Source organism: Pieris brassicae, chromosome Z, assembly GCF_905147105.1.
Source record: "Pieris brassicae chromosome Z, ilPieBrab1.1, whole genome shotgun sequence".
Lineage (NCBI taxonomy): Eukaryota > Metazoa > Arthropoda > Insecta > Lepidoptera > Pieridae > Pieris > Pieris brassicae.
The window spans coordinates 9,656,360-9,680,779 of NC_059680.1; the positions used below are offsets into that span (position 1 = coordinate 9,656,360).

A 24,420-nucleotide genomic window follows, 5' to 3' on the forward strand; every position below is an offset into this window, starting at 1 on the left:
AGTCTCTGGTAGGAGTAAGCTAATTGCGCACGTATAAAGTTCTATTGGTAGCCAGCCAACAACGGTGGTAGGGCTAAATACACCGAACTTTAAAAAAATATAATTTACTTTCTTTGAGTACTAGGCGTAGTTTGATAGATTGTGTCATTATAAGAAAAATATGCGTACATGAATTAACTTGTTCAAATCTTCTCGAACTCATAAGATTCAATATTCCTGCCAGATCTCTACGCTCGTACAGAACCTACTTCTGATTCTACTACTAATATCGATCTTTTTTCGCACTCCTCTACTGCTTCATTTAAGAATAGGTTAAAACAACTATTCGAGTAGTAAACCTTGTATCTTTCTTCTTATTTTGGCTACTAGTATGTGTTTTGTTGTCGTTCTACCGATCTATAAACTTTGTATTATCTACTTAAATATTTTGTTCTCTGTCATGTCACGTTTTGTTTTGCTTTATATCCTTTTTTTTATCAGTGAAACTTTTTGTGGATATATCCAATGCTTTAATTCTTATGTTTATATTTCTTTTCTGACTTCTACTTTTAGAGATGTATCTGTTTGTTTCCCAAATGAATAAATAAATAAATAAAAACCCTCATTCGAACGCGTGACCTCAGGGCTTCGGGTCTTCCAACGGCCAACACTGCGTTTTCAAAGGGCACACGCATATCGAGAAAGAAGCAGAAGAGGGAGGCAATAAAATATTGCCTTTTTTACATAAAAAAATGAACATGAATATGATAATCGATTTGTAGTGTGAGAATTGTAATATTATGTTTGGCGAATTAAATCCGTTACATTTAATTATTAGTTAGAGTATAGTTATAAAACTGCATAGTGATTCTGTAACTGTTAAGCGAATGAAAGTGAGTTCACTTCACCCAGCTTTTTGACTGGCTGATAACGTTATCGACCCATCCCTACGCTTATTGTAGTCATGTCGAAAATCGATCTAGAATGTGTCTCCATAACCGAGTATAATGTTTTATCCCTTTACTGTAATTAGTTATGATAATTATCGGCTTAGTGCAGCTGAAAATGGATGATAAAAGTAATATCAATCAACTTGATTAATCGATAGAATGAAAAGCAAATGAAAGGCGAATAAATTTCTCCCAATCAATTATTATTGACCCCAAATTCAATCATTAAGAAAAGAAACCTTGTGTAAGATATACCTGTATTATATTATGAAGTCGTTTCTAATTTAAATCTACTTCCAATGATGACTTTGATGAGCGTTTTTGCTTTGAAATTTGATACAGGGGCCTGTTTATACTCAACTAATCTAACCTTACAGTTAAGTCAAATTACCATTTGTATTAACTAAAAGGAATATAGCGTATCAGGCACGCAATCAGGCGGGTATGTGACCAAGAGGCTAAACAGCAGAGGAGTGTTGCAATATCTCCTTTCCTAAAAAGGAACTTTGTCAACTTAAAGGGTCGGTGTCTTCCGCCGGGCCCAAGCAACTACTCCGGAAATATCCTCATAATATATATGGGCGAGGAATATATATATTTGTTTATGTAGTCTATGTCTTGGATTATAGTATCTGATTCGTCATCACTTGTTTTTCTAATAGAAATGTAAGTGATCAGCCTACTGTACTTGAGACGCATCGTCGATAGTGTGGATGTAAGGCTTTCCTTGTGATGTTTTCCTTAATTTATACGAGCGAGGGTTAACTGCTCGTATAGACAAAAATTCTATTGGTTCACAAACGAGGTTCGAACGATTTACCAGCTTCAGCCACTTAAGCAATATTGCTTTTTATTATTTATTATGCTCTATAGAAGGTTGGGTCTTGTTTAGTTTGTTCAGTACATTTGAACTATGAACTCCAAAATTATTAGCGTATCGAGGCTCAACTTTCAGGACTAAGATTTCATTCGGTAGTTATCAAATCAAATCAAATCAAGTTATAGAGATAAATAACAAAAACCAAAGTACAACAAGTTATATTTTTTTTATTTCAACACAAATTCGTTTTACATTACTGTGAAATATAATAACTAAATAAACAAACCATGTGTTATTATTTTCAAATCACTTATATTAATTTTATAAAATAACATAATATCTTTACAATTTATGTTAATTATCACGTGGTTTCGTTATCCTAAGTTGGTACTCACCGCGTATATCTCTACATAGTACCTTAATTTCTATATATATGCCTTTCAACATTTAATGCCGAGGCCTAAAAGTTCTAAGTTATTTTCTGCCCGAATCAATACTTTGTAAAACACAACAGCTTAAAATTGTTTTTGTAAATAGAATACAGATAGTCTTATTTCTCTATAAATTTGAAAATTACAATTAAGGGCCAGCCTCAAACACCCTTAAGAGAAGCTATGTGTGTGTTTTACGTATTTAACTTTGTAGATATTTTATAAATAATTTTAATTTAACTTATATGGATGCATGTAAGGCTAAACATGCTATATTGAAAATATTTATAAAATTATTATTATTATTAGAATTAAGTCTAATAAAATAAAATCCTTACAATAAATACTATTAACTAAATAATGAATCACCTACATCGCTATTCCAAACATAGGAATGGGTGCACATTCGCTTAAACTAATTAGGTATAAACTTATGGATACTAATTACTATATTTGATCTAGAAAATGTTTAATAGTAACATAATTCGGAATTATTTTTAAATATTAGATACTGTGTTTACAACAATATATATATATATATTATAATATAAATATATGGAATTTTATATTATATCCAGAAACCTTGAGACTTATACTTGTAATTTACACGGAATAAGTAGAAATTTTATGAGTTAAAAAAGTTAGTGTTGTCTAACCGTTATGTTCGTGCAAACATCCTTCAATAGATATACAATTAATATAAGAAACAAAGAGCTCAATCAAGTAAATAAGGTAAGTAAACACAGCTGATTTTTAAATTAAAAATTCATACTTATTGTAGTCACTTGGAAACATATCTGCCAACTACAATGAGTATAAATTTTATCGTGAATTTTATATTTTTTAACACAATGTTACTTCTACAGCTTGCCTCTGATATTTTAAAATCTACTTTAAAATTTCGACCATATAAAAATAAATGTTGGGTTATGTCTTTTTCACCGATACAGAAATGCATAATACTGCTTTTAAAAATGGAATATACACCAAAATACTCTTTGTACTTTAAATTTCAGTCATTCACACAAAATAATTTATATAGATAAAGAAATCAGCAGATTTTGTACCTAAACGTTTTGTATATGGCAACAGCGTGCAAGCACTCAATGATCTATGATCATTTCGATTTTCTCTTTAAAGGTGAGTTACGATAATATCATCATCGATTTCATCCTTTTCATCATCTTCTTCTGGTGGCTGTTTCGCTGCTTCAGCTGCTGCAATGGGGTTCTCAGCAATCGCCTTTAAACGACGAGTCTGCAAATTAAATATTTATTAAAGACTCAATCATACCTATGTTACAAATGTATGGAACATTACAGATATGCGTAGGCCCATATGAACCTGAGTCGTGTTAGAAAATACCTGTTTAAATCATCCTGACACGTCTTTTACTTTTGCGTCCACTATTTTAAAGTATATTTTGATCTCAATCGGTTCTATTTGGACCTAATAATACTTTTTGTTCTAAAATTCAACCTAAATTCTCAGAGACTTAAAACTCTTCGTATATGGGGTACAATTAAGATATATTTAATAACTATAGACACAAATGTGAGAGCATACCTTCCGTTTATGAAGGATTTCAACAATAAGATATCCTATAACGCCGATAATCAGTACGACCATCATCACATATAGCTTCATTCTAGCGCAAAGATGTGTTGAGTAAGCGTATGCGACAACGAATCCAGCAGCTTCCCATAGCCTGTAGTTGGAGAATGCGGCTTCTTTATTACGTCTGAAAAGTACTCCATACAGCCCTGCAAAAAAACAATAAATCCTTAAATTTCATGACATTACCTATTATATCTATGTAACACAATACGCGACAAATCTAAGACATGTTAATGACCTGGGTCAAAAGTTATTCAAACTAGATAAGCGTTTATATTACATAAAGGTATAGTATAATGTGCGGAGACAACTCTGTAACTATAATGGCAATTCTGATTACAATATAATGACATCGAAAGAACAGCATAATTGGATAATTGAAATTAGCAGATTTAAATATGCCAATTGTAGTTGGGTTCATTATTAAATCGGCACAGAGTAGCCCTGACTGCTGCAGTCTGTTTGAATGAGTTTGTTTGTGACGCAAAAAGTCAACTCCTAATGGACCGATTTCAAAACCTTTATCTGTAGTACGCTTTTTATTAATCAGTTGAAAATGCGCTTATGCAGGCCCGCGCCATGGATGGCAATCTTGACGCGGGGACTGAGGGGCTGGGTCTACACTCAAATCTCTCTGCTGTTTGAAGAAGATTCCGTTTCACTTGTTTGTATAATATATCTATATTATTAGAATGTTTATTGCGGCTCATCCCTGAGGTCGTAGGTTCAATCGCCGGGAATGCAACAATGAACTTCCTTCCTATGTGTGCATTTAACATTCGCTCGAACGTTGAAGGAAAATATCGTGAGGAAACCAGCTTGCCTTAGACCCAAAAGGTCGATGGCGTGTGTCAGTCACATGAGGCTGATCGCCTGATTATTAGTATGAAAAATGATCATGACACAGATTAAAAAATCTGGCCTAAAGAGGTTGTAGCGCCATTGATTTATTTATTTTTATTATATTATTTTGGTGTAGAACCGAGTAAACGTAGTAGTTTCAGCCTGGCCCTAAAACCCTATATGGCCTCCGAGAGCTCCTTTTTATGTCTTTTATAGATAAACATTGCGTGCTTGACAAATGTTTGGGTCTAACAAATCTACGGACGAGAATGTGTTAAATGCGCACACACAGAAATACGTAAATATATTAGTCACCTGGGGTCTGAATGCACGCTTAAACCGCTAGAAAACACCTATCGTCTAAGAATTGTAAACTACTGTTAGAGGAATAAAAAAAATTAAACGAAAATACCTATCTATGAAGTTCGACTATTCGAAAAGCAATTATTTATCAACTTTTGATAAAAACGTGCCTTGGTTGTTGCGCGTGACAAATTTGTGGTTAGAATATCGCAAGATATAAATATTGTGGAATTAGTTTTACTTCCTTTTCGTGTCAAATACGTATAACCTTTTCCTTTACTTACTATGTGAAATCCAACAGGTTTTAGTCACATAGATGTAATACTTAGCGCGTTATCGCGACTTTAAGTTTTCCTTTATCATATGAGGAGCCGGGAATTGAATGCACGCCCTCAAAGTTTTCATAAGCAAACAAGTGTGAGATTGCGATGTGACATATTCAATGTTATTTTATAAAGTTAATTTAGTATGTCAGCATTGTTTTATAAGAATTGTTTTTACGTCTTTCCTGTTATGCCATGTTCACGTTATTGTCTTTATAATTAATTATAAGCATAATTATCATCGTTACACGGTAATAATGAGTCTAGCAGTCGTATAATTAAAAAGATTAAATAATATTAATCTTTTTTATCGTCAAAATTATCTTAAATTAAAAATGTCCAAAATAGGAACTGATCAAAACCAATATCTTGTAAACAATCGCGTAGATGCCAAATCAGGGTGTATTCCAGGAGCTATCCCAGGTGACAAAGCAAATGCTGAACGAAAGTCTTATACCGACGGTACATGATTTGATTTATATACTATGCTAGTTAATTACAAACATACATTGAATCGACATTATGAATCTAAAATCTAAAAAAAGATAATACATAGGCATGTATTTATTTGACTTTACGAGATTTTACGATGGGGCAACATTTAAGTGCTAATACGCCTTGACAGGTTTTATATTTAATTAACTATGTAATTACTAGAAACTCCTAACTATTTTAAAGCTTGAAATAGGAATTTTAATTAATGAGAATTTTAAACATTTCCTTTATGCCAAAGTTAAAAAAAAATATTAAAACTGTGAACAAATATCAAAAGCATTCCCAACCGCGAATGACATATAACATAGAATGGTCCACTGTATTCGAACAAACGACCTCATAATAATCTGCTATGCTAATTAAGTATAAAGTAATTCTCTAAGAAATTGAGAACACTACAGGCTGTATATATATTTATTGTTGGAAGTTGATTCGTAAACAAAAAAACTTAATGGAAGTTAGTGAGTTTTTTGCTCAAACAAGGAAATATATGACGTGATAAATATTAGCATTTAAACGTATAGGCTTTTAGATGAGTTGAAATAACCAAATGTTTACTCGTGCAAATACGGCGTGTGTTTTCAAATGCCAAAAGTATTATTGTTTTGTAGCAATATGTACTGTTTATGTATATTTTTTATGATAAGTTAATTAAGAATACGCAGCTTAAAGATGATATTTAAATTAAAATATAACCAAAACGGATTATATCGTATACGAATAACGTTATGTACTAACAAAGACACATTACTAATAGTTTGTTGGTTATGTGTATTGTCATTTACATTCAAATACCTGTACGGTTGTAAATCGTACAGTGGGTTTTAATGTGATCTTTAAAATCCATCAATTTGCTTATATCCTTCGACAACGAAATACACGATGACTTAGGAAATCACTTCTAAAAATATTTGATGAATATTAAGTAATTTTTTTTAAAGTCGGTAAAACGTTGTATGATTATTTCATTTTTAACAAAAGCTATTCCAAGTACAGATTTGAAGTGTGTTTATTATAAGAACTATTCAATTATTGTTGTGTTCGTTTTTGTGGTCTGCTCAAACGCCAGTCAAAACTACGCGTTAATGTTTCAGTTTTTTATAACGATCTGAAGCCGTTTCAAATTAAGTCACTGACCTTTACCAAAACGATATATTAAAATCAATTATATATTGTATATTCAGTCACATGAGAATGTTATCAAAAGACTTTTAAAGACCGTAGAATCATGAGTATTATGTGATGTATATTTTATATACAATTATGGGTATATGGAAGGTTTGAATTTTCCTGTATCACGAAGGTATAGCTAGGTGTACAAAAATAAAAATAAACATACCATTAACTTGTGTCTGCCACACAGCATCGCCAACACCCCATAATCCTGATATCACAAAGAAAGTTGTCGGTGTCTCAGGATTAGGTCTCCATATCAGTAACCACACAATCAGGCCAAAATGAAGAGCGGCCCCCATTACTAGTATGGGGAAGCGTCCAATGTACTTCATGACAGAGCCAAAGAGCAAGGAGCAAATTGCATTTACTACACCGAAGCAAATCATCACGTATCCAATGGAACGAATACCCAAAGCGCACGATACATATGCCTGGAAAAGAAACACATACATCAAAACATAAAAAAATGTGTTATAATATTACCCCTATTCGACAAAAAAGAGACTCGAGTAAGCCCATGTGGGGTCATTCAATTTGATAAATTCTAAACAGGGGCAAAATATTAACAAACTCATCACATACAACTTTGTTCTGCACATTTTTGTTTAATTGTTGTTGCATATCCATGCATTTTAAAAATAATGACTTTTTCTCGCATGAGTTTTCATTGCAAATTAGGTAAGTTAGTTATTGCTGTAGTATTACCTGTGTATAATCAGCGCCGATAAATGCTTGTTCCATACCGATCCATAAAGTTATTGGAATAAGAAGTTGTTGGTTTGGCTTCTTTAATTGGTAGGCGGTAGCAGATAACAGTTGAATACCAGTCAGTTCTTTTGAGGGGTCTGCTTTTCTTTGCTTTTCACCATACCTAAAATTAATCAATCACTTCGAATAACTCATTTAAGACATTATTCAAGAGTAAATTGTGGAATAATGTTGTGCATTGTTTGGTATGATTACAGTTAAGATTTAAATGTTACGGTTTTATTTATAGCCATATTTTGCATACAATATAATTGTGGGGCGTTTAAAAAAGCACGATGACTGAGTACCACAACACAATTCTGCGAATGCGGTACGGCATTTGTACGTTTGCAGTTATGTTTTATTTTAGGTAATATATGGTTGATTTTGACCGCCTTTTTATGTCCGTATTCGCCGTGTCGTTTTATGGTTCAAACTTAAAAGAATCAACTAACGTTAATCTTGTATATCTCGGCTAATCTTGGGCTCTAATCTCAGCTTGGAAAGCCAAGTGGAGATTATAAAGGCAAGATTTTATTGAATAGTAATTCAAAAACATTTGAAGATCAAGTCAATATGTCTATGCTGATAGAAAATACTGTACAATGTTTTTTTCTACAGTATTTTTTCTTATCCAGTATATCCAATAAGACAATGTTCTGATGTAGCTCTAAAGCATTAGAAATAGGTTCTATGACGATTGACTTATTTTAATCTTTTGAAAATTTACCTGGACAGAGGATCCACTAAAAATGCAACCATAATAACAGCTACGACAACGCAAGCAAGGTAAATGGCACTGATTTCTTGTATCTCGTTGTCTGGGGGTCGGTGAAGGTTTTGGTTGTCATGAGCTCCACCGCCGATCATGCAGAAGTTGGCTCCACATGTCAGAAGAGTACTGCTACTGTTGTCCGTAGACACGTTACCACTGTGCACCCCCGATGAGAATACTGTAGACAAAATGTATCCCATAATTTTTGATTTTATGACACACGGTATTTCAAAAATAACGAAAACAAAACATTCAACAGCCTTTGTGATGATAACGGTAATATTTAATGTGTATAATGTCCATTGTATATTAAAAAAATTGATACGCATTACCATTTTGGGACTTGCAGATCGAATCATAAAAGTTATCAGTGGGTAGAAATATTTATATAGCTACAAGGTTGTGTATTATTATTGCCCCAGATAATGATTTTAATAACAGCAAACGAGTTAAATTGTTAACTTACCCAAACTTGATATGAGGTTGCCCCAAAGTTCAGCTGTCTGCCACGCAAGGAAGAAGAATCCAAAGAACCGCACAATTATTCCATCCACAGCTTGGTCTGTCAACTTCGCGTAAACACTTCCTACTTGGGTTAAGTATGTTGCCTTGGATGTCCACATTGGAGCTGCTCCGAGACCTACTAATACTCCAGCGGGTACCAATGTATAGAAAGCTGGGTAAAACTGCGCAGCAATGTAAGGAGCGTAACACATCATCGAAAGGCATAGGGACCATTTCACCGTAAGCCTCTTTATTAGGAACGTTGGTACAAAAATACAAGAAACAACTTGCGCGGCATAAATCGAACTTAAAGAAACAGTTCCAAGCCCATCTCGAGCGTTTATAGAAGACTGAAGATTCGCAGTTCCTTGAAAAGCAGTAAACTGAACCATGAAGGCCGCGCTAACCGCTGCAACATTTTTCAAAATTCTCCACTTTTCTCCTCTCGAGAGTTCCACCTTTCCGGAAGCGTAGGAATCTTCCTCAATTGGTGGAGGTTTGACAATATCACTGTTCGAGTCCTTGTCATGCTGGAACCCCTCATTTTTAAATCCTGGCTTGATAGTGTACACGTTGTCCTTGATGGGGCGGTCATCTTCACAGCCTCCGCCGTGCGTCGCAGTCATGCCGTGTTCTCTTTTTGACCTGTTAACAATAATATAACAATTAGATATGATAGAAAATAGCCCATGGCGTGATGCATCTAAAAGCGTATTGTTCGTTTTTGTTTATGTATTGTAAATTCAAAAATAAAAGTGTTAATTGTTTACTATTAAGGCGCTTCTCTAATTCACGTTCGTAAGCACGTTGTGGAGAACTTGAAGATTGGAGCAGACAATAAGACGACTTGTTGTGATCGGGGTGTTGTGGTTTGTGTAACAATTCCGATTCGATTCGCATTCTACATTACAATGAACGACATCGGCTGAGTACATACAGAACCATTGTATAGTGTTTCACAAACTATTTCGTCATGACATAATCATTGGACGACCACATGGAAAATTGTGAGCCGATTGAAATGCAGCGTTTTTCAAATCACAGTCATTCCATAGACAATGCAAGAGGGTACTAAAGGATATGGTTAATTAAATATATAACATGTCTCGTGGTCTACCACAACAGAAATTACAGAATTGTAAATTTCATGTTCTACTATAACAATTACGTGTTATGAATGCTAAAATGTTCTATTCATAATCGACATAAAATTTCGAGTGAAATAACAACTGATCAAAGAACAGTTTGCTATTTTAATCATTCAGCTCGTAATTACATTGAAAAGCGCCATTATGCTGTTACAGGTGTTCAAAGGTGTGTTACTTTAGCGGTGACTGTCGGAATATAACACGTTTTGTAACAAACTACATAGTAGAGCGCCCTGATGAGTTTCCGGCGCGACTAATTTCACGATTTAAAAGTGCAATTACTCAAATATCAAACACGTTCTTCATTACGTAAAGACGACATAAACACCGGGTTTATTAATTCTACTCTTCTCACAAGACACGACATACAATTAACATAATTCTAAATTCGCACTGTGATATATGCAAAAATTTCCACAGCGCGATTAGGCAAAGCTAAAAATGGCGAAGACGCAATTAAAAAGAGTCCTACGATATGGTGTTGTAACGTTAGTACATGTTCTGCACAAGTAGAGTCCGAAAACAGTTTGCACCCATTGAATGTTCTATTGTGAAACTTAATAGGTATGTACGTTAAAGGTTTGGTGAGATCGATGTACTGTGTTGACATTTATCCGTTGTTAATGTTTAAACAATGAACACTGAAAACACACTTCGATAAAATACATTTAGTTATACCATTTCAATATAAATTAAATAAGGTTCAAATGATTTTTAATCATGCAATAAAAAGTTTATTCTAACGCTGTTTTATTTTAATAACTATAAACAAAGACATCTATATAATAAAATCAGAGAATAATGGTAGCTGAACTCAACGTAATCTTTAGTATAGCAAACATAGATTTGTATGGACATCGCTCTATTGTCCTTTTTAATCTGAGTTATAACCACAAACGCTAAGTGCAAGCCTGTTATTTCCATTGTTCTCGTGTTTTATTCTTCATATACGACATATTACACAAATCCTTTATGTAAGCTGTCAGTAAATATAATCAGAACCTGAAACCTGAATCAAATACTCAGCCGGTAAATATACACCATACGTTGATGCTAATCACGTAATGAAGAGTAGAGTTCGTAAATTCTTTCTAGAATATACTACATTGTAAACGGATAAAGTCGTGGTTTTTTATGAAGACAGGTAATAATAGATACGGTGTTCAGTACTATTATACAATAGTCAATCATATAGTCAGTGTGTAGTATTGAAGTAAATTCAATTCACGGAAATTTTCAGGAATGTCGGAAAGAATTTAAACAGATTTAAATCTTTTTAAGAAAAAAGGGTTTTTTTTTGTAGGGTTATTGGAAAATTTATAACAAATCTAACATCACGCAGGAAATCAGCGAATTTGGGTGGTTGCCGTGACTAAACAAACATAATTAATATGCCTATTGAATGATTCTCCCACGGTGTCATAGCTATCTTCACTTCCTGCGTGATCCACCCTATCATTATTGGGTAATGAGGCGCTCAAGGACGCTCTGACAAATTTGCAATGCATTATAACAGGGTTACTGAAGTTAATTTTTCAAATGATTTACTTAATTTCATTTTATTACAGAATATAATAAGCTAGTATGTTTCCATTAGGATTGTGAATACAGAACTCTCCCAAATGCTTCTAAAGGGAATACTAGAAAAACAATTTTTGAAAGCAAATAAAATCAAACTGGAGTTCACTAAGTTTATTTATAGATCTAACACGCTTCATAATAAAATTAACTTGTAGAATTGGCACATTATGTTAGGAACATTTTGTCATAACATGCCATGAATACTAAAATGTACTTTTTCATACATTGATTTCGCACTCATAAACAACCCTTACCACTATTAAGATTATTTAGTTATTACTTTAAGTTGTCTGCATTTATTCCTGTATCAAAGGAGTATTTTAAGTCTTGAAACTTAATAGTGTCTATTTAATTCATATAGCGGAAGATTGAGCTTTATTTGCCGTGGAAACCATTTTGTCAAAGAAACCATCTAATGGCAAGGCATACATTTCTGGTTTAACTTTGCATTACGGATGTTCATAATTACAATCAACAATGCATTCTATTCATAATATAATTTGAACAACATAACAAAACGATAAAGACGGAAGGTTAAATTCATAGATTTTCATGAAAATCTTCAATAAAAATTTATACTGATAAATTACGAAAGACACGACATCTGGACAATATTAATTGTTGAAAACTACGCTGTCCTCAGATCAGATCCCTTGTAATTGATTTTTACACGCAACATTAATTGAAGATTTAAGTACTCGGAAATATTCTTTTACATAACATTCATTATGTTACCGTAGAGCATTTTAAAGCGTAATTATTTACTTACAAACGATATGGTATTTAAGTCATCGTTATTAACCTCGACATATGGAAAAAGAAGTAAAACTTGAAGTACATTTTTAGAATTATAACATTATATAATATAATAATGTTTCCATGTACATGTGCGATATTTCGTAAATGTATGTTGGTTTGTCCACAAATTTCTGAGAGACCAGTAATTTCAAGATAGTACTGACTTTTGTTAACATAGCTTTTACACATTAAGAAAAACACTTTTTGAACGGTTTGAAGCTACGTATTATTATTAAAAACTTATAATTATTTACATAATTCTAAATTTTAAATTTTTTTCCGACGTTTCGCGTTCTTTTCAGCGTCACGGTGACTGAAGACAAAAGGTGTTAAATGTCAAAAGTATCACAGCTGCAGAGAAAATTATGTAAATAATTGTAAGTGTTTAAAATGAATACATAGCTTCAATCCGTTCAAAAAGTGTTTTTCTTAATTTCAAGATATTTAATATAAGTCCGTCCAAGTTTAGCAGTTAAATCAGTCCATTTTCTATTATTTAAAATACTTTGCAATGGTGAATTATGGCCACAGAGAAGGACTGAAAACTATTATTAGAAGCCAGATTTTTAATATGAATTTAAGATTACCTATTTGGTTACATTCACCGCTTCAAAAAACATCTAGGTATTAACAAAAAACCTGACGTACAAGTAGAAATATGCGGGTATATAAATAATCTAGTTGAGCTACAGTTGATCTGTACCGAGGATGTAAGGTTCCGGGTTCCATTCCCACGTTGAATAAGGTCATGAGTCAATGACTTGATAAAAATGTATTTACATTTTTTGAATTATAATACATATAATGTGAGAAAATGCATTGATGTGTATAAAAGCTGATTAAATATAAGATCTAATATATATAAGATCTATATATCACTTTAATTTAACAAACTATGTGTTTAAGTAAAAGCTTTCACTGAAAAATATTTGTATATACCGATTGTATTGTCTCTCTTTGTGATTTCTTTTACGTAAACTGCAGTTCGAAACATTATTTTATGAATTACTAGCTGACCCAGCAAACGTCGTTTTGCCATGTATATTTATTTACAGGAAACATTTTTTTAGTTCAATAAAAATAACTTTCTACTATAATAAAAAAATGAGGGTTGATTGTAGAGTTGTGGCAATTGATGGTTTTTGTATGTTTTGTATGTATCATAAAAAAATAAAAACAAATAAAAATTAAATTTGGGGTGGACACCCACTCACTTAGGGGTTTGAAATATATATATGTAGTCGATTCTCAGACTTACTGAATATGCATAAAAAAATTTCATAAGAATCAGTCGAGCCGTTTCGGAGGAGTATGGGAACGAACATTGTGACACGAGAATTTTTATATATATTAATTAATACACTCAACAAATTTATTGCAACTGACTTTATATTATCATCAAAATAGATTTAGTGAATTATGCGCAATAAATATAACATGGATATTATTTTAGTAAGAAAATTAATGTATTTCTGTATCTGTAACGATATCACACATTCTTGCTTCGAACATAGGCAATATATATTTATTACTGAAATATTAGGAAATAATGGTTTATATGAGAAAAGTATACGCTAAGTAAGATATACGCAAAGGTCACAAGCAGTTTGAATACGAAAACGCATTTGGAATTTATTATTCTCTAAGCAAACCTAACGGCACATACAAGAGTTAAGTCTTGCGGAATCTTAAGAAGTGCTTATACATTTGCGGGATATAAATAGAACAAAATGCGCATGACCTCGCTCTCTGTTTATATCAAAATCGAATTTTATTCGCATATAATACACAAAAGTATTTAAAAACACAAATTAAAACGAATAGACGGTTTCCAAATATTTTTAGTTAACATCATAGACATAGATTTAGACGAAGAGGTGATGATTGCGACAGTAAGGTATTGGAGGTAGATGCCACTGCCTAATAAATCATATTAACCGTTAAAACATTTGAGCACATGTGAAGTGCATTTTCTATAAGCTAACTTCAAGTTAAATCATATTCAATATCATTTCAAACTATTTAATACGCAAGTCTTTATAAAAATATATCTCAAAGTTCTACGACGATCACTTTCAATTAGTCAACTTTGATCAATCTTAATGAAGGGTCCAAACCTAAACAAAGATACACAAACTGTACAATTAGCAAACTGGTTCATACCAGTTGCAGCTAAATAAATCTTATGCGAAACGGTTAATCTAGATAAAGTTGGATCCTAACGAGTGAATGATTCTATTTATGACGCTTTTATTTGTGTTAATCATACTTGAATAACAGATACAAATGATGTATTAACTTTGGAATGAATTGGTAGTTAACACGCGTATAAATGATATTTTCTCGTTTTTGGAGATCGGTGACCTCAGAGCATTTTTCGCACTACGTATTGCCACCCCAATCTAGGTAGATTGTTGATGTTGATGCGGGGTTTTTTATTTTATCCTTTTCTATATATAATCATGTTTCATGTTTTTATATTATTTAGTTTATATATTACAATATACTATCAATTGAAAATGGTACATTCTAAATTTACATTTTCTAGAAGTCAAGAAGAGTACTCTTTGGCACAAATTTCTATGTTTTTGGTTTACATTGCAATTGCAAGGAATTGCAAACATCACATAATATACACTGAAAATGTTTAGAACAAGCCAGTTAGAAACATTGCTAATGAAAACATTTTTAATTTCATTTTAGAACTCTTTAGTAACCTAATGTATATTGCGTTAATTTGTTATTTGTTATTGTGAATTGGTGGCAAATTTAAAAATCTTGTTACACGTGAAAATGGACCTAACGCGAGAAAATTTTCGGTCTATGATTTATTATGACTTTCGTTGTGGGCTTACTCATCAACAAAGCTATGATAGGCTGCGATTAGCATTTCTTAATGAAGCCCATCTTGTGCCACTATTTATAATTGGTTTAACGAGTTTAAGCGTGGACGTTGCAATTTCAATGATGATCCGCGTGAGGGACTTGGTTTAACAGCGACTACTGAAGATAAAATCAGTGCTGTGCGACGAATGATAGAGGAAGATAAGAGAGTGAACTATCAGCAAATACGAGCAAGCCTAGGCTGAGTCAAGTTCAAAAAATATTACACGAACATTTATGCGTCAGGAAGCTTTCTACCAGATAGATTCCCCATACTTTTACCGACGACCAGAAACACCTTCGCATGGACTGGTGTATATTTGACTATGGCAGATGTCACGATAATCCGCCATACAGTCCCGCTCTATGACTTTTACTTATACCCAAGAATAAACAATTAAAGTATTGGCATTAAGCAGTTCTTCGTTTTATAAAAAAAATTCAGTGTTACCTAGGTATATAATCCTTATAATTTAAAAAAAACATTTTTCCAAAATACTACATTTATTATTAAAAATAAAAAAAATCTTAAAATAGTTTGTGTCATATAAAACTTTCAAATGGTAATGAAATGTTTAACTTAGGAAATGACTTTTTTTAAATAACTTGATGTGGATAAGGTATTAATTATATTCAGCATATTAAAAGCGTTTTGTTAATAAAATAAGAATTTATAGGACACCATTCATAATATGTTGTATTTTATGACTGAAACATATGCGTCGATTTTACAATTTTTGTTCCACTTATGACGTGAACAACGTGAGCGGTGTTCTACGGCGTAGGTGATCTACGTACTGGCTACATTTAACATTCTATATTTATTTAAATTTTATTGTGAAATTTATAAAGATTGTTTTAACCTTAAAACCATTTTTACGTCTATTAAGAATACCAATATACCAACAGCGCAACGACCTTTTAGGTGTGTGCCACAGATTTCTGTATCTGTTCCGTGATCATTTCAAATATGCAAGTAGGCGATTAACCTTCTGTGCCTGACACATCGATAGCTTTTTTGGATCTAAAGCATGCCAGTGTTTAATGGGCACATAGACAGAAAGTCCATTTGTGCGCATGCACAGCTAGGCACTCGCAATTATTGGCCTTCTGGGAACTAAACTGACATCTATAGAAATACACAAGAATAATTCGTAAGCATCGCCACAAGTTGGAACTAATTGCTGCGTCTATTTATAAACATTTTTTCAACAAAAACATATTGATTTGACTCATGCGTTATAAGTTGTGCTGAGTTGTAAGTGTGGAACATTTTTTTTTAAATAACAGCTTCAAACATCGTAGTTTTTTAGTAACAAGGTCACTATATAACTATTATTCATCTTAATAACAAAAAAAAATATTTTTCTATTACGAAAGACAACAGGGTTCTTAGGCGAAATAATAAGTTTTGACTTCAAAGACTTACTAGCAACAGGAGTTGTCTTCCCAATATACGAGATCTCACAACACTTACTTACACGTAATGCAAAATAAAAATAATACATCAAAGACGGATGTAAGGTTTTTATAAATTGTAATTGTGAGTTGAGTACTTGCGGTACGCCAACTGATACTCATGAAATAATTGCCCGTACAAAAAACGTAGTCTAATTCACGTAAACAGAAATCGCAATACAATACGATTCTAAATATGCCTTAGCTACAGTAGTGTCTTGTGGCTAGACACTTTCAAGAAAAATATTTTAACTGTGAGCAATGAATACTTTATTATGTAAACGGCGAAGACTTAACGCGAGGAAACCAGCTTGTCTAAAGAAATGTACATGATTCAGGCACAGAGGCTGACAAGCTTCTGAGAGAAAATCTTCAACCGTTTTTTACAGTACATTAAGGGTGTCCTGCCCGTTTGTCCCCCCTGTCCTCTGTCACGTATCAAGTCCTGTGATAATGTTAAGAGACAGCGCAACATTTACTTATTGCGCATAGGGGACAGTCAGCTCCTCAACGACTAGGCTAAATAAAGTTGCGTGAATAACATCGTTGGTTGAAAAAACGAAGACGCATTGAAACCGCTAAATTGGGTATACGACGTGTTGCGACGTCCATTGTGGTTTTTTATTAAATTCCCGCGATGTTTGAGACGATTCGATGAAATATTGTGGACAATGTATAGTATCTCTAAAACACTTTACATTTAATTTAGTTTTATTGTGTTATAACAACATTTATAAAACTTATACCCCATACGAGATAAAAAGTTATTTCTTAATAGGTTTTTTTATTTAGTATATTTAATAAATTGAATAGTATTAACCGTTTCTATTTGAAAATACACTTTAATAGTTATTACAAAATGATATGTTTATTTTATATATTTGCACATGTAAGTGTCCTAGATTTCAAGCGAAAGAGAAATCTCCGAACCTACTTATCCTAAAATTAAGAAAAGCTGTTGTGATTTCGAACTTCTACAATTGAATGACTTTTTATTTAATTGTTTTGAACCGCAGGAAACAGCTTCTTTTAGCGTCTAGCTCAAGGTATGTTGGCAGCACGTCTTCGGCTGCGTAAATGGAGAACACAGTGGAGGGATCCCTATACCATTCTCACATTTTATTTTTTCCAGGAGTCAGCTATTAGGTACCCAGCAACTTTGTTAACAAGCATTATTCACTTTGATTATTCCCATGTTCGTCTTGTACATTGTGTTCCATGTATAATTAATGGGTAAATATTTAAATCTGTATGATTCGTTGGAAATCGATACAAGAACAATAATAATAATAATATAAAATTGCTACATCGTTTTTGATATGTTAAATACAATATTTTTCTATGGATTGCAATAGAACAACCTAATGTTTTGACAAAACTTAAACATATATCAGTGAGTTAATTTATTATTTTAATTATTATATATTTCATTATTAAGGTATAAGCTCGTAAGTACAGATAGAGAAGGTTTAATGCCATCAGCCGAGTTATTTATAATACTGCTAGGTTATCTATTCCTTACTTAGAACAAACTGGCAATCTATTTTTACTTGCAATACTTTCTTAGAGTTCTTTTAATATGCATTAGGACTTGTAAAACTGGTTTTCTGCATCCATTAAGTAGATATATCTTTACGGCTATTTAATTTTAATTACTAATTACACTTTGCAGAGAGTGCAATCTCTTAGGGTCTGAGGAGGATACTACGTAAACACACAAGCGAGTGAAAGTGACCACAGTGACACAGCTTGGATGATGCGATTTAACAATTGTTTAACAATAACCTGATCACATGTTGTGTTGAAGACTACCGGTATACACCACAAAACTGGCTAGAGTCCTTTCTCCATCAGAATTAACTCCCGATTACGGAATTGCGCTGATGTTCTCAAGAAAGCGCTGAATTTGGTCATATACACAGTGGTCAAATGCACAAGGTAGCATTTTGCCGCCGCGACCACTAAAACTCTTAAGCATAAAGCGCTTTTAAAGCGAACAGCGAAAGCGCCAAGTTGGCATCGACTTATTCGTATAGGCGCTTAAAATTTTTCGCAGACAAGGCCATCTCCTTCTTGAACTACCCGAGAACAACCGGTTACCAAAATACTTGATGACGTTGCATGCAAATTTGTAATTTACATTATTATTATATGCCGTTATAGTATACGCGATTTACAATAACCATATAATAAAAAAAATACAAATACCCATCGAAACTCTTAATGATTGCATAAAACTAATATAATATTTTATTAGTTTTATTATGACATATCTTGTTACAAATAACATATGTATATACATTAAATATTTGCGATGTCTCCTCTAGTTATACTGTAACTTTTAACTATCGTAATTTGTTTCTATAATAATATATTGTCGTCGTTGTGAAAAAAACACCATCCACTCCTTCAACATATAATTTTCAGCGCTGTCCCCTCCCAAGTAAAACGTTCGGAGAATCATTTATTAAATCGAATTCACAGAACTATATGATAAGCTATCTTATGGTAATTTTTAAGCGGAACGCGCGTTGAATTCAGTTGTATTGCAGATTCTAGTATATCTATTTGTGCACTAAATATGGCTGAATTTTTTACATGATTATGTAACGAGATAAACTTACGTGAGATTTTCTTATAAAAAGTAGATTAAATAGTCTTGTTCCGACTTGTAAATATATTATTACAATTTTTGTTAATTTATGAATTGTAATTGACATTTGTGTTCCACATAAATCAGCAAAATTAACGATAAAGATCGCAATAAAAATATCAATTCTATTAAAGTTAAATTATTCAAGGATAACGTAACAAAAAACGCAAATAATGCGGACGAAAATTTCGATTTTACGTAGCTATTTTAACGGGGATTTTTAAAAATTTCGAATGCTGATATAACCATTAATTTAGTAAAGGACACTTGGTTTATTTATTGAAAAATTTTTAAAATTGTAAATATTGGACAGATAACAACAACCCATTGAGATTGCATTGATTTGCTATGAGTGTCCATTCCATGGGCGGTATCACTTAACATCAGATGAGCCACCTCCCCGTTTATGCCGTTCTATAAAAAAAATCTTCGTACTGTGATATATTTTATTTTGCTGGCATGCACCACGAAAAAAAAACTATTAATTAATTCTTACTATGTATGTGTCTTTTTTAAGTTGTATAGTCTTCAAGTAAGCCACTTATGTGAAGGTTGTAATTTTAATAGTACGAATCTAATAATAATTCATTCGGTAGATTTAAAATACAAGGCTAGACATTATATACTCATAGGCTCCGTTGAATTTTATCAGACCCTCTATAGACTTATTACAATCAATGTCAGAAAACGTGAATTCTAGGTAACAAAACTTCGCAATCTACATATTGATAATTAATTTATTCCGTTCATTTAATTAATGTCTTTCTTGTATCGTTTATTCATGTGTTTCGAAAGCGTCAATCGTCTCTACGTCATTGTGACGTTGTGTCGACAAATATTAAAATAATATAAACAGGTTTCAATTAATGCACAATCCATAATATATTAGACGTCTTATGGGGCCTGCGATCACTTTGGGTCAGGCGTTCAACTAAAATTTGTATGAAATTCGTCATAGAAGTCTTAAAGTGATATTGTCAAAGGCGACTAATTGTCAATATTGTGGCATTTAATCAGGTCTATATACAATTTTAAACGTTGTACTAATTTCATGGTATATATGATAAACATAAATCTTATTATAAATGTGAGTTTTGTCAAATTTATTAGCTTAAAGTAGATTTGCAAAATAAAAATATTACCAAAGTGCATTGCCATAAATGTGCAATAATAATGTGATAAGTAACTTATTCTCTTTATGTATTAAAATGTACATAAATTAACGCTGCATTTAATTGTCCATGAAATTATTTTTCGTTTTACAATGCTATTCTATATAATTGGTTTTTGTTAATTAGAACGGTTAAAACTATTCTATAGTGTTCTATAGACGATCCATAAACATTAATTTTACACTGAATTTTCTTTAACAATTAAATAGCGTGAGAAGTAAGAACAATTAGAATCTAAAACCCTCCTTTCCTAAATACATAATCAAACCGAGAACTATTATAAAATTATAAATAAAATATTGGTACTGTATAAGTAACGAAAAGGTTTGAAGGAGTTTATATTTCGACATATCTTGTCTAGGCTATACTAGAGAAATATGAAATCTAATGCACGTATTTTAAAGGGGTAGATTTTGAATTAATCTCGTACATATATATTAATATAGAAATCATGAGTTATTGCAAATTACAGTAAAATTTAGTTATATTTGAACAACGATCACCGTATCGAAATTATAGTCGCGACCGTGACGCTTTGCGACTAATCAATGTACTTCACAAATACTTATTTACTGTATGTAATGAACAGAATACATTATGTACCATGCTTTTTATAGAATTTTTGTCGAGGATAACTAGTCAATCGCTCTTCCTGAAAAAACGTCATTCGTACGATGTGACAATAAATATACAGCGTGATTATTGTGACGTCCATTATTGCCTCGAGCGACATTTTAGACATCACGTAGAGACGAGGGATGAATTACTTTGTTAATTGCTAATTAACATATAATATTGTTTGTGATTATGGTTAGGTCCTCGTCATTGTTGTTTTGGCGTCATGTTGGAGATGTAGATTTAATAAGAGGCATGAGTCTTACTTATTGCCAAGAAGTACTTTAGCTTTAATATTGATACTTAGAGTAAAAACTCCCTTGTTAATAAATACCTTATAGTTGCCGGAAAGTCCATGCAAATGTTCATCTTAGTCAGAAGATTAGATTATTTTATTAATCTGTTTGGTATCACGAATGCAGATTATAATAATTGTTTTACGAACATGTTTCTATTCGATGTAGTTTCTTCGCTTCACAAACATGAAGAATATACAGCGTAGTGGTAAGCAATATATCATATGTGTGTTATAATTTGTATGGGTGTAATAAATACATACTACGTGTTTATTGATGTCTATGCGACGTTGTAGAAGCCCCGTAGAGCAGTGGCAGGGGCCGGGCGCTTGACAGGCCAGGCCTTTTCTACAAGAAGAAGAAAATACGTAAGCTCCATGCAATACCGCTCAGCCTCGCGTAGCTAATAAACAATCGCATTGCACAATAGCTGGCTTATCACGCTAACAGCCTTGGTTCAATTTATTCGCATATTTATTTATTATATTTATTGACGAATTTGGGTCTTATTTTAAGATTGAGAGTCGAGACTAAGCGTTAAGTATACAAGAAACCGTGTATAAAAAATCACAACCTTTTTGATGTAAGCGATTCACAGTTCACGTTCGCGTCTTGACTCTACATCTTAGCCTTAAGACCTTAGAATAACTTAGACAAACAGGAATGTTTAAGCTTAAGATACTTGAGTATTTTCAGTAGAATTCCTTTTTAACGCTGTTAGCAATCCAATCTTCCTGTTAACGACACATATTTTTAGGTTGGCCTTGTTCTTTCCTACATAAATAAAAAAATTTCAATATAAAATGCGATAAAATATCGTTGGGTTTATGTTTAAAATCTTGTTTTCATTGACAACCTTTCATTGTTGTCCTTATGTACGCAAATTGAATTAGTATTTTAATATGACACAGGTCATTAAATTTTGATGTTTAGATAACAAATTATTTTTTGGCCAAGACGGAAAAACCAATGTTTTAATATGAGCTATTCATTTTTAAACATTAATTGTTGAGATTGATTTTTATGGTATTCACAAGTTCTCATTTAAGACACGAAATTAGGATAAATTCAAACGCTATCTAAGGCGTATCTGCTACGCTCATTAGGGATAATTTATAACTGACATAGATCATAACAGAGAAACCCATCATTAGTAGCAATTCAACAAATCCTTCATTATTAACGTCAAGTAAATTGGAATAATGAGGACAAATATGTGTTTACGTACCCCGGTTAACAAGCTGAAATTTTAATAGTTTCCGTTATGTCTATGTTTAACTATAATAAGTTTTTCGGAGAATGATTTATCAGGAGTAAGCAACCAACTCTATGTTACCTTCAGACTAATCCAATGTTTTTCTCTATTAAATACTAATAACTTTAATAAACGTATTGATTGGCGATAGATTACGATTATTTACGAATGCGCAGATAAATCGATATTTAGCGGAGGTTCCGGTAAGGTCGGTCTTTGCCATTGCGCCGTTGCTCAAGGTCAACGATCATTTGTAATTTTTTTCGCAAGTCAACCGGATTGATGTAACCTGCTCCTGAGAACACATCCATCATTACGTCATCCATTCAGTAAATTATAATTTATTACTATGTTATTGAGAAACCGAAAATAATGAAATAGGACGCTCCTTTGGAAATGCCAAAAGTAGTTCCATATTTGAAAAATAATTTAACAACTATATTTGTTCTTGTAAAATAAAATTGTTGATTTGTGGTATTACATGATGACATCAAAAATATTTACGGAATGACTATAGACATGCATATTAATTTTATTACATCTATATTTCAATGTTAATCAATTGAATTCATGTTTTATTAAATTAAAAATTAAGATAGTTATTAATATTTTCGTTTTATTCCTTCATTATGCCAAACATGGCTCTAAGTTCGTATAAATTATTAGTTCTGTATGGAATAAGCTTGTGAGCCGTCAATAAGGTTTAGCAGATTAAAAAATTGGATTTATTATTTATACATGACCCCCAAAATTTTACAATGCAAATCTATACAAACATATGAATATATGTATAATATAGTATTTCCGCTAATTTTGACCTAAGTTTTTCCGTCAATTTCCTGTTATTTAGAGGTTATTTGAAAAATTATTGATATTTCCATTGTGTGCTCAGACTATTCGAGATTTTAATTATACTTATGGCAGATGCGCTATCAAGATTACAATATGCGAGGGACGTTTGCGGAAAACTGTAATAATAATTGTACACGATGCTATGTACATCCCTGATGGACAATCTCGGAGCGATTTATGACAATACTTAGTTCCGCTTCTCAAGTCCAGCTTCGTTCTAGACGTGTTTGTTTAAATTAAATAACGCTTCCGTAGTTCTCAAAGAATACGCCTTTTCATTAACACTAAATTAATTTGCAAGTTTCTAAATTGTGAACAAAAATCACCCATGTTCTTGAAAAGATTATAGATTTGACAATACAAATAAAGATTTCGACTAATTACATAAGTCAATATTTTAATAGCTATGTTCAATTCACGGCGAAATAATAACTATTTTAAGAAACAGGCGTTATGTTAGCTTAACCAACGGACATTATGCATGTAAAACTATATGTTATAGAGTTTAAAGTTAATTAGCATCAACCATGCTAAATGTGTCGAGGTAAATTTGTTAAATAATTACTAGATAAAATTATGTCTAGATATTTTAGTTGACACGGTGATACGAGTGTCCTAGAAACACATTTTATAAAATTGTTTGTGATTGACACACAATTTTAACATTTAGACACCGTTATTGGCTATGGCTTCGTTTTAGTAATTTTTATCATAAACATTAATTAATAATTCTACTACACATATTT

General features: G+C 32.3%; 1 protein-coding gene across 3 annotated transcripts in view; it reads right to left on the bottom strand.

Annotated features, from left to right (window-relative positions):
* Positions 1 to 1,956: 1,956 nt before the first annotated feature.
* The window catches only part of LOC123718415 (UNC93-like protein), a 47,266-nt gene continuing 24,802 nt past the window's right edge, over positions 1,957 to 24,420 (bottom strand). Inside the window, exons 2-8 of one of the 3 annotated variants that reach the window (XM_045674860.1) lie at positions 21,831 to 21,915; positions 8,926 to 9,608; positions 8,415 to 8,637; positions 7,643 to 7,808; positions 7,101 to 7,368; positions 3,747 to 3,943; positions 1,957 to 3,437 (exon numbers count right to left, since the gene is read on the bottom strand). In XM_045674860.1, coding sequence (XP_045530816.1) covers positions 3,315 to 3,437; positions 3,747 to 3,943; positions 7,101 to 7,368; positions 7,643 to 7,808; positions 8,415 to 8,637; positions 8,926 to 9,589 — 1,641 coding nt within the window. In that variant the 5' untranslated portion in view covers positions 9,590 to 9,608; positions 21,831 to 21,915 and the 3' untranslated portion in view covers positions 1,957 to 3,314. Of the gene's footprint in view, positions 3,438 to 3,746; positions 3,944 to 7,100; positions 7,369 to 7,642; positions 7,809 to 8,414; positions 8,638 to 8,925; positions 9,609 to 9,733; positions 9,841 to 21,830; positions 21,916 to 24,420 lie in introns of those variants that run through there. The other 2 variants (XM_045674862.1, XM_045674861.1) reach the window with 2 other exon arrangements.